Raw genomic sequence first — 16,647 nt, forward strand, 5'->3', positions numbered from 1 at the left:
AAGAGCAGTGAGAGAGAGCAGTGACAAGGAGCAGTGACAGAGAGCAGTGACAAAGAGCAGTGACAGGGAGCAGTAAGAGAGAGCAGTGACAGAGAGCAATGACAGAGAGCAGTGATAGGGAGCAGTGACAGAGAGTAGTGACAAAGAGCAGTGACAGGGAGCAGTAAGAGAGAGCAGTGACAAGGAGCAGTGAGAGAGAGCAGTGACAAAGAGCAGTGACAGGGAGCAGTAAGAGAGAGCAGTGACAGAGAGCAGTGACAAAGAGCAGTGAACAGGAGCAGTAACAGAGAGCAGTGACAAAGAGCAGTGACAGGGAGCAGTGACAGAGAGCAGTGACAGGGAGCAGTGACAGGGAGCAGTGACAGGGAGCAGTGACAGGGAGCAGTGACAGGGAGCAGTGAGAGAGGAGTGACAGAGAGCAGTGACAGGGAGCAGCGAAAGAGAGCAGTGACAAGGAGCAGTGAAAGGGAGCATTGACAAAGAGGAGTGACAAGGTGCAGTGACAAGGAGCAGTGACAGGGAGCATTGAGAGAGAGGACTGACAGAGAGCAGTGAGAGAGAGCAGTGGCAGGGAGCAGTGACAGGGAGCAGTGACAGGGAGCAGTGACAAGGAGCAGTGACAAGGAGCAGTGACAGAGAGCAGTGAGAGAGAGCAGTGACAGTGAGCACTGACAGAGAGCAGTGAGACAGAGCAGTCACAGGGAGCAGTGACAGAGAGCAGCGACAGAGAGCAGTGACAGGGAGCATTGCGAGAGAGCAGTGACAGGGAGCAGTTACAAGGAGCAGTGACAGAGAGCAGTGAGAGAGGAGTGACAAGGAGCAGTGACAGGGAGCAGCGACAGATAGCAGTGACAAGGAGCAGTGACAGGGAGCATTGACAAAGAGGAGTGACAAGGTGCAGTGACAAGGAGCAGTGACAGGGAGCATTGAGAGAGAGGAGTGACAGAGAGCAGTGACAGAGAGCAGTGAGAGAGAACAGTGACAGGGAGCAGTGATGGAGAGCAGTGAAAGAAAGCAGTGACAAAGAGCAGTAATAAGGAGCAGTGACAAAGAGGAGTGACAGGGAGCAGTGAAAATGAACAGTGAGAGAGAGCAGTGACAGAGAGGAGTGACAGAGAGCAGTGACAGGGAGCAGTCACGGGAGCAGTGACAGGGAGCAGTGACAGGGAGCAGTGACAGGGAGCAGTGACAGGGAGCAGTTAGAGAGAGCAGCGACAGTGAGACGTGACAGAGAGCAGTGAGAGAGAGCAGTGTTGTGTAGGAGCAGATCATCAGTACCTGAAACAGCGAACGGTATGCTTCGTCCTTCCTCTCATCCTTCAAGTTTCCTACATTTATGGCTGTGACCACCCATTTCTTCTCTGCTGCAGTGTCCAATATGACCTGAAGAGTAGAAAGACCTACACACACGCACACACACACACACACACAGCATGGTTAGTGAAATTAGAAGTCTGTTTGCTGTGATGTACATGGTAACAGGACAGCACCAGGGGGGGTTCTGATCTGAATCTGCTTCTGTTCAGATCATTTATCAAATCTATTTAGGTTCAGCTTTCAATACTTTAATAAAAATAACCACAACTCTACAAATGAGATGCAGCTGAGATTTGTGTTAACAGTACTCTAAAATAAAAACTGTGTTTACACCACACCATACACTGAGGTCAGAGTTCAGAACGTGACAAGACATTTCAAAGTCATCCATAGAGTGGCCATTCTATCCTTTTATTCATTCTTTAGTTTAACAAAGGAAAAAATAAGAATTTCCAAACACCAGAATTGAACCGTTTCTTCTTCTATCTTCTTTATTGTTTTTGTTTTTTAATCTGACAATAAAAACGTCATAAAAGTTTTAAAGTTTTGTTTAAAAATGAAAGAAATTGTAAAACTGCCTGAGGGCACACAGACCAATCGAACTTCTGATTGTTTGACAACCTCCTGAGCCACAGCCGCCAAATCAAATCTAGAGGAGGCCTCCTGACATTTTAATGTAGGTCTCCAATTTGAGAACCATTTCTTAGAAACTGTGACAACTGAAGCTCTTTACACAGACATCGATGTGCAGTCAGAATCAGAGTTAGACATTACCAGATGGTGTTGGTTTCTATATAAAGATAAATGTTTGAGGTCATGTACACTGTGTGTCTCCCAGAGAGATCTTTGGAAAACAGAGAAGGGATCCTTTGCTATAACCCCTAGCTGTACCTGATGAGAGCCTTATTACCTCTGTCACTGTCATACAGGTAGGCAAACTTCTCCCATTTGTAGTATTCCACTAATGACACCAGCGGGCCCTTGATGTCCGGCCTCATCTGGAGAACGAACTGATTCATCCCCTCTGCTGGAAAAGAAGGTGTGATGAAGGAGACATGAAGCGTCTCACAGAAGGAGGTGATGGTGTTCACCGACTTCTTGTCGTAGAAGCCAAAGATGGCGTAGACGCCTCGAGAGAACTGGGAACAAACTGGGAGAGAGGGAGAGATAGAGAGAGAGACACACACACACAGGATGAAACTCAGACACAGGTCTCAGGTAACATCCTGAAAGTTGACAAAGCAGGGACGTCCCTCTGCAGCTCTCCGATGACAATGATCCATTGTATGTGTTGAATAAAACGGTTCAGCTGAGTGTATAAATATTTCAAATTAAGTTTGGGATAGAAATCTGTAGGGTTGTATGAGGTTGTTCTATAATCAAACCTGCAGGCGCTGCATGTGACAGATTATCACCATGGAGACCTCCCACTCTTTACTTTATTCCATCTCATTATATTAAACCTGGTCAGAGGATCTATACCAGGGGCGTCCCAACTTTTTTGAATGGTGGCCAAATTTGATAATGTGAAAATGAGAGAAAGGCCACTGCTGGTAGACTAAGCTAGCTTTAAAATGTTTCACTTTCTCCACCCGTTCACTGCAGGACAGTCACTGGACAGTATGAATTATGCTTAGTCTCTGCACATTGAACTGTTCAGTGAAAAAGTATTCAAATTTTCACCACTCCTAAAAGCGGCGGCCCTCGCCATTAACTCTACACTTCTTTGGTGTGGCCAGGACTGCTATCTAGCAGCAAATGTCTGTTGCCTGTTTATGGTCGGTTGAAAACATTAGTTCCACTGTAGAGATGTCTATGAACAGTGGGAAAGTGCTGCCATCGTGGGCAGCATATTGTATAATTTGAGAGACAAACCGTGGGCTGTTTAAAATTGGTCAGCAGGCCACAATTCGCCTATGGGCCAAACTTTGGACATGCCCGATCTATACACTATACATCATACACTTTATATTATTATTTACGAGTCTCCAGGTTATTATTATTATTATTATTATTATTACTACATTATATTATTATTATTTTCTGAAGAACAGAGCATCACAGTTGGTTTTTCCACCTCAGAGATACTACTCTGTGTATGACCAGACAGGATCTGAAAACAAATACCAGAGTACACCTCAAACCACATTGAGATGTAGCTGTGAAAAAAACAATAAATTATTTTTAAAGTTCCTAGAAAGTTGAGGTAGAATTGATGTTAATGATTCTTCTTACACATGTGCAGAAGCATATATGGTCATGTTACCTGTGAATGGACAGGTGTGTTGGAGAGACCTCTTGGTAAAATAACCTCATGAAAGTCTGTGCACCCAAACATGTGCCATACGTTTCTCTGTCTGCAGGTGTACTAGACAGTGTGTGGGAGTTTTTTGCTAATCCTCAGTTGGATACACATAAAATCAAAGACACTGGGTTGCTATAGCGATATACAACATGGCACAGATAGAGTTCCCAGTCTTTTCAAGAGATCATTTTCCAGGACATTTCCAATGATAATCTCACTCATATTACAGACAGGAATCACACCATACACCAATGTGTTCCTATCTGTGGAAGTCTGATTTAAAATAAGTGCAGTCTATACGTGGCTATACTTATCTATGACATCATCTTTTACATGATTAATTAATTATGATTTTATGACAAATTGAACACAAGAAAAAAAAAACCTTATTATCATCATCATTAATTCATAACATGACTCACCTTATGCTTATGAATTATTTTAACCATTGCTGCCTGAACACCAGTATAAATAGTTGCCTACAGTTTTCCCTCCTGGCAAATCTAGACTGAAGTTAAGCTAAATGTAGATTCAAAGTTGAATTAGGTCGGTTATTTACTACAACTGGGTCTCATCAGTTAATCACACTTTAGCCTCTTTACTAGTAACAGGAAGTGATGTCATTAACAAGGTTATTAACCCACTGTGAGCTACCACTACAACAGTTACAACAGTTTACCTCCAAAAACAGATAAATAATAATAACAATAATGGTATTATAAAGCAAAGAAACACCTATATTGACTTCACATTTATTATCAACTCTCAGCAATTCAAAACTGAAACAAACACACTAACCCATTATCCAACAGTTGGGAATAATACATTGATCTATAAACCAGATAAAGACAGTTAGCAGCCAACAGGGACTCATGTACATTTAAAGGACTTACTAACTTCTTAACTTACACTCTTCCAGCCTGCAGCATGTGACTTCGAGCTGCGTTAACAGCATTAAACAAAACCAATAGCAGTGTGTTCAAACTACTGTCATCCATAAACTAGCCTAGCATTTGAACATCAAAGTGATCCTGAGCATAAAATAGGAGAATACTGAAATCATTTTTCCAGGAAAACACATTATTTTCCAGGACACTTGACTTTTTCTCTCATTTTCCATGTGTTTTCCATGACTGGGAAACTGTTCACCTGTTTTCCAGGTTCCCTGCACAGAGGATTCTCACAGCCAGAGATTGAAGACTGGACCAAGATGAGCTTCTAAAGACCACAAATGAAAAGTCGGCAAAGCAGCTTCAGATTCTTGCCCATGTCTGCATGACGTCTCTCTAATGCACTGTGACACCAACACACTGGACAATGAGCAGACTAGTATCTGATGGAGTTTTTAAGAGCCAGGTGGGCTGGATGGTGAAATTTGATATTTGGTTAAATAACTTTATGTGGAAAACTCAAAGACAGGAAATGAGTAGAAGACAGTGAGATTTTCTGTTAAACATCATGGAATCAGTCACTGGCTGCTGTGATGACTGCTGTTAGGCACAGAGGCCTATGTCACTGCTTCAATATTTATCTCTGTATTCTATATTAAAGGCAGCCAACAGTTACTGTACAGTTAGGACATTTCACTGGAAGGCTGCAGGACTCTTAGTGTCTGTTATATTTAGTCGTCCTACTTCAATGACCTCATTCTCTTCTCTGGAAATAAAACGTCCAGTTTCCTCTCTGTGTCTGAACTGTTGAGTTCATGTGCATCATATCCTGAATTGATGCTGACATATGAACATGATTGAACCATGAACAATAATCGTTTATAATTCATGTTCTATTAAGGACCAGTGCAGCCGAGGACATCTTGAATACAACATATCTCACTGACAGTCACAATAAACCAATAACATGCTCCACACACTCCGCAGAGCGCAATGAAAGTATATCAAAGCCTGTTTATTCCTCCCATCCCCGAGGACACATTAACAAGCATGGGCACGGGGGGGGGGGGGCTCCACCAAGTGCTCAGACTACCCAACCAAATCGTCCTGCTTCATCCCAAAATTTAAAAAATAAGTGAAAAGTATTTCATATTGTCCTTGTCAAAGTTTATTTATATCTGATTGGTTGGTCGGGGTATATGGAAACTGGACGCAGCAGGGAAAGCAGTTACTTCACTATCATTTGACTTCATCACTACTCTCTGGTTACAAGCCCACTTCACTCACGCTCAGTGACTTGACTCTGATGAGAACAGCCTGGTTTTAGTTTTAGTTAATCCATGAGATTTGATCTCTAGATCTGATTTATTTGGCTGCTTAACATTGAATACAATATGGACCAATATATTAATAGATTCTATGGTTTTAGTTTTAGATAACATAAAACAGTGCAGCTTACAGTCATAAAGGACACGAACAGACCCCAGTAATTATTTTTACTTTAAACTAGAGATGTGCTGATTCTGATACCTGAACCTGTGTACCGGTCCATACACAGGACTGATATGATACCACTGTATTAAAATAAAAATGAAAAAACGCTTTAGGAGTTGCATACTTGTATTTTTTTCTCTCTGCCACAAACACAACAGTTACACCTTCTCAGATTCTTCATTGCAGGTGCACAAATCCCGTTTTACAACTCACAAATTAAGAAACTCATAAGCTGCATTTTTTGCTACAGTTGCTTCAGTGAATTTGCAACATACATTCACACACCTGGATCACATAATGTGAAGTCATGGACAAAATATGCACATCTGCTAATCAGATTGTGAATTCATGCACAAACAACTACTAATTCCACTTTCACAGGTGCCCAGTTGTTTTGCACCAAAGATACCTTTAAAGTATACCTGTGCAGAATTCCCTCAGAAACTTCATGTACTGCCCTCAGTGTGGCCAGGAGGGTGAGCTCCTGACGGGGAAATTATTAAGTGCTACATGAGAAGAGATCGTCTGCTTCAGTAGTCGAGGTAAGTGAGGACGTTCTGTGCGTGTTCATGACAAATGTAAGCATATCTGTTCAGTTGTTTGTGTTCTGTTCAGCTCGTATATTTGTTGTTATGCTGGAGATAGAGTTATGGTTATAGATTAATACATTAATACATTTGTGAGACGTGTTTAGCAAGCTAATGTTTCTGCTCATAATGGCTTGCTAAGCTAGCATATCGGCTCAACATGACGTGAGGCAGATGAGGTGAAATACAGCTAAATTGCCGACAGCTTACATTTCACAGAGAAGAAGAGATTTCTGGGAACACTGTAGTTTTATCTGTGTGTGAAACTATAAAGTTTATTGATAAGTTTTAAGGTATTAGATCCGTGCACAGATTCACATTCTCACTGACACTGATCCAGTATTTCAGCAAGATCAACGGCCTTTCAGATTCTAGTATCAGAATCAGAACAACTCTACTTTAAACTGCTTTTAACTGTATGAACAGTGTAAACTCAACTATAATAAAGTTCTTCTTAGTTCTAAACACCAAATAAAGTCTGATCTGTCCGTTCAGACATGACTGTTCCTGGTTTGAGCTCAGCAGGACTGGGATCAGACTGCTCTACTGAACCTGATCTACATCAAGTCTTCAGCTGATAGAAAGTGGTGACTACAAGGTCGTCTGCACTGATGAGTTAATGGTGGATCATTATATTACAGTTTACCGCAGTGACTGTGTCATTATTGTTGTCTTATCAACCTGATTAAAGGTTTTCATCCAGTAAATGAATGAGTGAAATAAAACAAAGAATAACATCTTGTATTAGAACTGTTCCACCTTCAAATATGGAGGACATGTTTGATTTTTAATGCTGCAAAGTGCTGCGTGTTATGGTGGCAGAGAAACACACTAATAATTTATTATTTAGAAAAGAGCTTGTTAGGCACTACAGTGTCTTCAGATTATATCCAGACCCCTTCACTCCACCGTGGTGTAGTTTTCATTTTCAACGGATAAAACTGACATTTTTGCTCATTAATCTGCACTCAATTATCCATCATGATATATAAAAGAATATAGTTTTAGAAATCTCTCAGTTACTAAAGTTCTTCAGTAGTTTGTAGAAAAGCTTTTGTAAAGTCAGAGGTTTCACCCAGTGAAGTGCACGGAGCCGTCGACCTGCTCTGAGCAGCCGAGCAGCTGACTGTTGCTACCGGGATTTCAGTCTGCTGCTGGACTGGCTTACAACTCCCTCCACCACCCTCTCCTCCCACTGGTCAGCACTGCATGCCACCGCAGGGTTTCTGCCTGAGTTGACCCCCCACCTTCTAACAGCGTTACTCGTCAGCCTCGATGAAGCCGTTAAATTACCAGATCGATAAGAGAACCGTTAAAGTACTGGATCGATGAGATTAAAGTTAAAGTACCAGATCAATAAGTGATTCGTTAAAGTACCAGATCTATAAAAGATTCGGTAAAGTACCGGATCTATAAGAGAACCATCAAGGTACCAGATCTATAAGAGAACCGTTAATGTATCTGACTAATAAGATTACACTTAAACTACTGGATCGATAAGAGAACCATCAAAGTGCCAGATCTACAAGACAACCGTTAAAGTACCGGATCAATAAGCAGCATTGGTAATACTAGTAGTATAGTTAAAGTCTAAATTAAACCTTACACCAAAACAGGGCCTTTGACTTGTCTAACGCTGCGATCGGCTGTTCGTTTTAGGTGACTGCTGTACAACATGGTTTTGGTTTAAATGTATGACACGTGAATTTGTAACATGCAGACAGACGTGTTGTCTTTGTGAAGTCAGTGTCACAGTGTGTGGACATCATGTGTACTGCAGCAGGTGCAGAAGGAGAGGACTCCATGCTATCACAATACACTGCACTTAAATAGCAGACCTCTGAGCCTCGGGCCAGAGCCATCATTACATCATGCTCTGATGAAGACTCAGTGCACTGCCTGCACCGAGGCCTTGTTCCCGCTGTTTCTGCTCTGTGACTCTACGCTGATCCACTTCACCAACACATTTATCACCACATTCAGATAACACATCTGTGGTTTGGGCCCATTTCACTTGAACTACCAGAGCATATGTTTAATGCAGTGGTAAGGACGGCTTATCACAACCTTCACCAACTGTGCTGCAGTGTCAAAACTGGTAATTCACTGTTTGCCTCTGATGCTGGGCGGGGCTGAATAAACCTGAAACCTTGTCAGTACAGAGAGACAGAGTTAGCATTAGCACAACCACTAACACTGTGTCAGCCACTGCCAGTTACAAACTAACAAACAACATAAACAAATAAAAGATGCTAACTACGCTAACCGTTCTGACCCGTCTGCTAGTCTCTGGTTCTGGTCTCAGACTCCTCATCTGAGTCTGGGTCTGACTGAAGCTCAAACATGTGGCTGAGTCTCTCTGATGTTTCCTCCTCTAACCATCTTGATGCTCTCTGCTCTTTCACCTGTCCACCTGGAGACAGCAGGTGGTGGGCGGGGCATAAGGCCTTATCCACATTTCTCAACCAGGAAGTGGTTGAGAAATGTGGTGGAAGAGGAGATGAGACTTTTTATGTGGGAAAACCATCTTCAACTAAATATAAATCATAGCAGAGGATTTTAAAACATATCTGGAGATGAACTTTAAAAAGTGAATAAAGAACGTCTTGCTATCTCACACCTGAGGAGCTTCCAGATGTGATGGATATATTTCCCAGTGGGATTCCCTCTCTTCTTAAAGGTAAAGGAACTCCAGAAGGTAAAATATCCCATTGGGACAGTGGTCTCATTACTAATGAGACAGACAGTTAGAGCTGAAGCTTAGCAAACCTGTCTGTTGTCAACATGTGTTGGAATTTAAAGTCACTCTAACTGATCAGACCAAATCATCTCTGACATGACTCTCTAATGTTCAAGCACAAACCTGAAACTATTTATTTTTGAAGATTTACATCTTCAGAAGGAACCAGGGCCCAGAGAGAGGACAGACTGACACATTGTCAGTTTGACAATGACAGAAACAGGAAATAACACCAGATCAAACACCCATATTGATAGCAGCATGCTAATAATTAATGAATAATCTGTATCAGAAACTGAAAGACTTTACAAATGATCTGCAACAGTAACAATCCCTTTAACTGATCTGTGTTCAGAGTAATAAAAGAAAACCAGTACTCACAGCAGTTAGTGACAGCAAAGCTGTTGGCCACCTCCAGGTTATCTATGTGAGGAGTCAGTCTGAAATCTGCCATCCCAAACTGAACCATGCCGACTCTGAACGCACTGTACTCCTGATCTGCACCCCTCGGGAACAGGCCCCCTGTGACACACACACACACGCACACGCACACGCACACACACACACACAAACACACACACAAACACACACAGGACCATGGTCAGACAAGAAGAAAATATCAAGAGATACAGCAGAATTATAATACACAGTATTACAGAAACAAGATTACACAGTTTTGATGAAGAGACCTGCTTTTTGAGACTAGCATTAGCTTTTTTAGGCTAACATTAGCTTGTTTAGGCTAACATCAGCTTGTTTAGGCTAACATTAGCTTGTTTAGACTAACATCAGCTTGTTTAGGCTAACATTAGCTTGTTTAGACTAACATCAGCTTGTTTGGGATAATATTAGCTTGTTTTTGCTAACAGTGACAGCTCATAACGTGCTCACAACATTAGCAGCTACAGTCATCACTGTCCAGTCTGCTAAAATATAATTCACTGACATTATAAATGAATGTTTTTTACAGTATTGGTCTGTCACCAGAATCATGGAATTCCATCGGCCTTGGTGACGACTACCAGATTTTCTCGTATCGTCATGTCTCCTGAGAGGAGGTCGTTTAGAGGGAGCTGCACACACAAACAGCGCAGGAGAATTGGCAATGATCAAACAATAAAAACTACTCAGTGGTTCAGCCATTTTGGACCACAGACTGTGTTCCAAGTCTGTCCCCCACCCCGACCTTGCACTGTAGATGAATGAGCGGCAAACTGTAAATCCCTTTGGATAACAGTGCTTTATAAATGCAGCCACTTGCCCATTGATGTGTGTTTTCCTTCATCAATCAACACGTTATCTCTGCAACACGAAGCTTAACCTCACCACAACCAAAGTGTTTGTAGGCCAGGAAAACACTATACATCTCCATGAATGTGATGTCATGTGGCTGTGGCTCTGACTGACTGTGTTCAGTGAGGAGGAGAGCAGCAGCATGGTCGACCAATGATCAGTGACCCAACAACCACAGCCAATCACTGATCTCCCCTGTTCATCCAGGGATTTCCTTCTCTTTCGTTATTGTTTATGATTCTCTTTGACTTTTTCAGTTTTATTTTGCCACAATACGCAGCAGACAAGAGAGTGTCTGACTCTTTTCCTCTTCTGTTCCTCAGTCTCTACAGTAGAGGCAGATTTAGATGCATAATAAGATGATAGCAGCAAAGTAACAACAATAAAGCTAGTTAGAGTCAGATAAGTTTCTCTTACTTTCACTTTTAAATGCTCCATATTTTCTTCTTCTCCTGTGTTTTATTTGAAGTGTTGATAAGATGGAGGATATATTTGTGGTTTTAACTACCAAAAACCATCTCAGCGTAGTTTCACATCTCCTCTCTCAGGCTTCTCTCTGGAGCTCTAGTAACAGATCTAGTTTTCAGGCTCAGTGTCTGAATACAGGCTGTGTGCATTTCTCTGTGGACTGAGCGCTTTGATACTTTCACAGTATTAATATAGAACCTAGGCCTGCTTTATAATCAAACACATGGATATACAGTATACCTTCATAATATATGGACCTTTAAAGGAAAGTTAATATTATGGATATGCAACTGAATTCTCCGTCAGCATGTAAACTTGTATCTCAGCTCATTTCCTCCAGCGTCTTACAGTGTACATCATTTTGGCACCTTAACTAACATCAGACAGAGTGACCACACTATCATCCAACATACGAAGCTCAAGATTATGCAACAAATGACAGATGTGTAATGACTTAGCTGTTTGTAACTAAACTGATCATGAGACAAGACGATGTGTCCGCTTTAGCTTAGAAAGTGACAGGTGATCGGAGCCGCTGTTTCTCTCTAAACAGCTCAGTCAGGTGGGGGTGTGATACGGAAGTTAAATCTCAAGGTCAAGGTCATCTTTATTATCCCCAAGGGGCAATTCGTTGCACAGCCAGCAGTAAATAAGAAAAGTAATCAAACACTCAAACAATTTATGCAACAAACAAGGGATAACATGAGACTATTTTAAAAAAAACAATGGTAGCAGGGACAAATTTTTGGAATTTTTGAATCTGTTGGTCCTGCATCTAGACATGATGATAACAGGGGGTGGTTGTTGTCAGCCAGGAATAACTGGGCCTTTTTAAAGACTCGGACATTGTAAAGTACAGAGAGTTCCTCAAGATTTCCCCCGGCAATTTGACTACACAGTCTCACAATGCTTTCCAACCTGTTCCTGTTTTTCAGGGTGAGTAATGCAAACCAGCAGATAAATGAAAAGGTTAAAACAGACTCAATAAAACAAGAATACAACAAAAACATTTTCATAAAAGAGATGTCGACATTAAAAATTCTAAGCTTACAATAAAAGCACATACGCTGGTGGGCCTTTGCACAAGCAGCAGCAGTATTTCGGTCAAATGTTCGTTTGTTGTCAATTATTGTTCCCAGGTACTTGCACTGTCCGACAACTTCAACAGCCTGGCCATGAATAAAAAGAGTAGGAACGGTTGGAGGCGTTCTACGAAAGTCAGTGATAATTTCTTTTGTTGTAGACAAGTTAATATTCAAGGAGTGCTCACACGAGACACTAAAATCATCGACCACTGGACCATGGGCAAAGTCATCGTCACTGAGCAGAGAAACAATGACAGAATCATCCGCAAACTTATTAACATGTCTGTCCTCATAGTGACACTGACACCCCATTTGTGTATATATAAAAAAAAAAAAAAAGCCAGTAGAAGATAAAAGAACATTGGATAAGGTGACATTTACTCTCACTGTCTGAGATCTGTCATTTAAAAAGTCAACTAGCCAAGATATTAAACCAAGGTCAATGCTGTGCTGGTGAGACAATCTGCTAAAATGTGAGGTTGGATACCGTTAAAAGCTGAAGAGAAATCGATAAAAATGTCACGGTGCGGGTAAGGCTGGACCCAAATGCAGCCAACACATAGGGATGAATTGCAAAAATGTTTATTAACTGACAAACTTACAAAAACAGGTGAAACAACAGAACAGAAAAGCGAAGCATGAGGGCACACGAGGAACAACAACCGGAGACACAGGAGATACCACAGGAGCTAGAACAGGCAACATGAACAGACCGAGGACAGACCAGACATGAACAAACCGACACAGACAAAGAGGAGCACAGAGACTAAACAGACACAAGGGAGGCAAGGGTGACTGAACACAGGTGAAACACATTAGGGGCGGGGCAGACAATCACCACACAGAAAAACAGGACCAAGACAGGAAGTAAAAATATTAAGACACACAAGGAAACCAACTACAAAATAAAACAGGAAGTGACAAAATCCAAACCTAAAAATGTCCGCCATGGCAAACCATGACAAAAAAGCTGTCTTACTAAATTTTTTTGTACCATCCAGATGACCCAGAACCATCTTAAGTAGGACGCACGTGGCATCATCAACACCCCTACCTGCCAGGTTAGCAAATTGTAGTGGGTTTTTACAATTTCTCAAAGGTTTTCATAAGCATAAAAGTAAATGCCACAGGTCGAAAGTCACTGAGAGATCTTATCAAAGGTACAAATCACAGAATCCTTCCAGAGGCGAGGAACCCTATGAATTTGAAGTGACTTCATGAGATGACGGAAGATATGTCAGCCAATGGCATCTGCACAGTTCTTAAGAAGTCAACTGCTAATATTGTCTGGGCCAGGACTTTTTCTCTCTTTCACTCCCCTAAAAAGTTTGAAAACCATGTCCCTATCAACAAATGTCTCATTCTGCTCTGGGTAAGCATTTTTATACATACACAGTTCCTTACTACTATCATGAATTTCGATTATAAAGGTTATTCAGCTCGTTAGCAAGTTCAGGGTCAGACTCAGACAGTCACCAGCCCAACAGAGTCTGAACTGAAGTGAAGCTGCACAAACAATTACTTTGAGAGTTAGCAACAAAAATCAATCTGATGTTACTAAGTAGAAACTGTAATCCAGGATCTGTGCTCAGACGTAGACTGAGACGACCATCACTCTGTATATGGTGTGTGTAGTGAGTGAGGACGACATCTGTTTGCTGTTAAAAAGATCAACAGAATCGATCAGTGATCATCAGCATCATTGTCCAGCTCCACACAATGGAGTGAGGGAGTCTAGTTTTGACCAACAGCTACAACAGAGGACAGTTAAATAATAGTCTGAATCCATAGTTTTACTTAATACTTAATAGTTTCACTATTGATCACATCATTATATTTATCACCTTCATCATGATCTGTGGACACTCAAGGCCGAGCAGTCCTGTCAGTCTTTGAAAATATAATGTGTTTTATTTATCAATTTATTTTTATACAGCTAACATTTGAACTGCATTTCAGCTTTTATAATCTCAAGGGGAAGAAGCAGCTCGATGTTATCTGCAGCTTTATTTACATTTTTAAGAGCTTGAAGATCAGATCCTCACTAAAGCATATGTCATGTAGAGAGCTAATCAATACTAATTAAATATTTACATTTAAGGTATATTGATAGATTTCCAAACATCAATCATGAATTGAATAACAAGCAAGAAAACATTCCACCTTAAAAGATGGCCGTAGCTGCTGATAGCGTCTGAGCTGCTCAGTGAATTCAAAGGTTCATTAGTAAAGATGAAAAGACAGAAAACATCCTTTCATTCATCATTTACTCTTCTGACACTTTCTTTATCTGTGATGCATTTACACAGAAACATGACAGAGTCAGTCTGTTACACTGGGACAGCTTAGCTGCGTTTTCATAGCCTAGCCTGTTAGCTTCAGCTTTTCCTCTGAATGGATGTTTCCAATGTGGCTTCATTTGTTCGACACAAGTCAGTAAGTGAAATTACTCAGAACACAAAGTACTTATGTTCATTCATCTGCTGCCTAATGCTAAGCTAATTACAACCTGCCACATCCATGGTATAGTCTAATATTACTGAGAATACTGAGCTGGATGTTTATCTGATGCTGCGTCATATTCTCAATATGATCAAACTGTTCACTGTCAGTCTAACATCTGATGTGATCATAGTTGACTGATCTATGTAAACTTGTCACCATAGGAACAGTGGTTACATAACCTTTGAAAGGAGATGCAACTTAATGGCGTGTATGTTTGCATGTACGAACATTGTAGGTGCGCTCCAGTAGCCTACTTAAACAAATAGCAATACACCTCTGAGCATCATATATATATATATATATATATATATATATATATATATATATATATATGAAATATATATTGTGGTATACTATATGACGTATTATAAATTTTTGAATCGAGAATGGATTTTGAATCGAATCGTGAGATTTTCTGAATCGTACACCCCTAATATTCAGAACTCTGATACATCTTTTTAAAGTAAGTATAGAAAGAAAGAACTTTGGTGTTCGGTGCTTTGGCTCTGGTCATCAGGGTCAGGATCTGGGTCATGGTCTGGGTCTGGGTTCGGGTCTGGGTCATGGTCATGGTCAGGGTCAGGATCAGGGTCTGGGTCATGGTCTGGGTCTGGGTCATGGTCAGGGTCTGGGTCTGGGTCTGGGTCTGGGTCTGGGTCATGGTCAAGGTCAGGATCAGGGTCTGGGTCATGGTCAGGATCAGGATCAGGGTCAGGGTTTTACTGTCACAGGCCTCCAGGGTTCACTGTGCACCTGTGCAGCAGCATGTGGAGACAGAGTGGAGCTGCATCAGTGGTGCAGAGCTCAGTGAGAGATATTGATTTATCTCTTACCTATTTTACATGCATTGTTTCAGAACCACAGACTGAGACGTGTAAGGCACTTACAGCACTTCTTTTTTTTATCAGTGGAAGAGGAAAATCTTCATCAATTAAAAGAAATTCTGCCTCAGCTCAGCTGCTCTACTTGTGGTGAAGCTGGCAGAATGAGGTCATAGTTCCACACACAACATTTGGCCCCGAGCAGGAAGGCTGAGGCCGTATTAAGCGAGTATGGCTGCTTGCATTGAAGCATTAGCTTCTGTGACTGACAAGTCTTAACACGCTCGCTGAGCTTCTGCCAACAGAAACAAGGCCACTATTAATAATGGCCGTTAACTTAGTCAGGACGTCACATGGACTCCTGCTGTGAGTCTTTTTTCAGAGTGATGGACTGTAGGAAAATGACTGCGCTCAGGAGGATGAGGGAGTGTTTACTGGGCTCTCCTGTATCTGAAAATAATAGTTAGTTGGTACACTTTGGCTCCATTAATCACTAAAAGTGCATGGAAGAATTCAAGATAGTGAACTTTACATAACATGTCTGTAGGACATTGTTCACATTCAACAAACCCCAGCAGCATGTTGAATGATCTTATCATGATGGACCAGTGTGTCCCAGTCAGTGTAACCAGTTTAGAGATGAACTACAGTGCAGCAACAGCAGCACGAGTATGGTGGGAAAACCTAGAAAGTGTCCGAGAAAAGTTTTTGATGCTCCAGATAAAAGAAAGTCAGTGTTCAGAGAAAGGATTACAGGCTGAAGAAGGTGAGGACAAACACAGATCACCATCAGTGTGACTTTTCTTTGTTGGAGAGGCTGAAAGAAAAGCAACTGAGACAGACATGATGTTGTCTTACTGCTCTTAGACAGGTTGGTATTTGTAAAATACTTGGAGTAGGCTTTGTAACTATTACATTTACTCCTAAATAACACCTAAATAATGAATTATTATCACAGTGTTTTGTGTTGTTTGACAGAATTACTGTCACTGGCATAGGGGGAGAGACAAAAGCTCCGCACTGCAGGTTCAACATGTTTCTGATTTGTGACTGGAATCACGACACCAATTTAGCAACTGGAAGGACTGAAAAAAAAGGAGTGGGTTTCACCAAACATACATACAGCCAGGCATATAATACTC

The 16,647-nt window shown here is 41.3% G+C and overlaps 1 protein-coding gene across 3 annotated transcripts in view; it reads right to left on the reverse strand.

Annotated features, from left to right (window-relative positions):
• Window positions 1-16,647, reverse strand: part of LOC111673578 (glutamate receptor 2-like) — an 80,920-nt gene that overhangs the window by 55,695 nt on the left and 8,578 nt on the right. For all 3 annotated transcript variants that reach the window (XM_023431381.2, XM_023431382.2, XM_023431379.2), the window contains exons 2-4: window positions 9,715-9,855; window positions 2,228-2,467; window positions 1,279-1,400 (exon numbers count right to left, since the gene is read on the reverse strand). In XM_023431381.2, the coding sequence (XP_023287149.1) occupies window positions 1,279-1,400; window positions 2,228-2,467; window positions 9,715-9,855 (503 nt within the window). The remainder of the gene's footprint in view (window positions 1-1,278; window positions 1,401-2,227; window positions 2,468-9,714; window positions 9,856-16,647) is intronic.

Source organism: Seriola lalandi, unplaced genomic scaffold (genome assembly GCF_002814215.2).
Source record: "Seriola lalandi dorsalis isolate HSWRI2012SDOR001 ecotype SW California unplaced genomic scaffold, Sedor1 jcf7180002054921, whole genome shotgun sequence".
Lineage (NCBI taxonomy): Eukaryota > Metazoa > Chordata > Actinopteri > Carangiformes > Carangidae > Seriola > Seriola lalandi.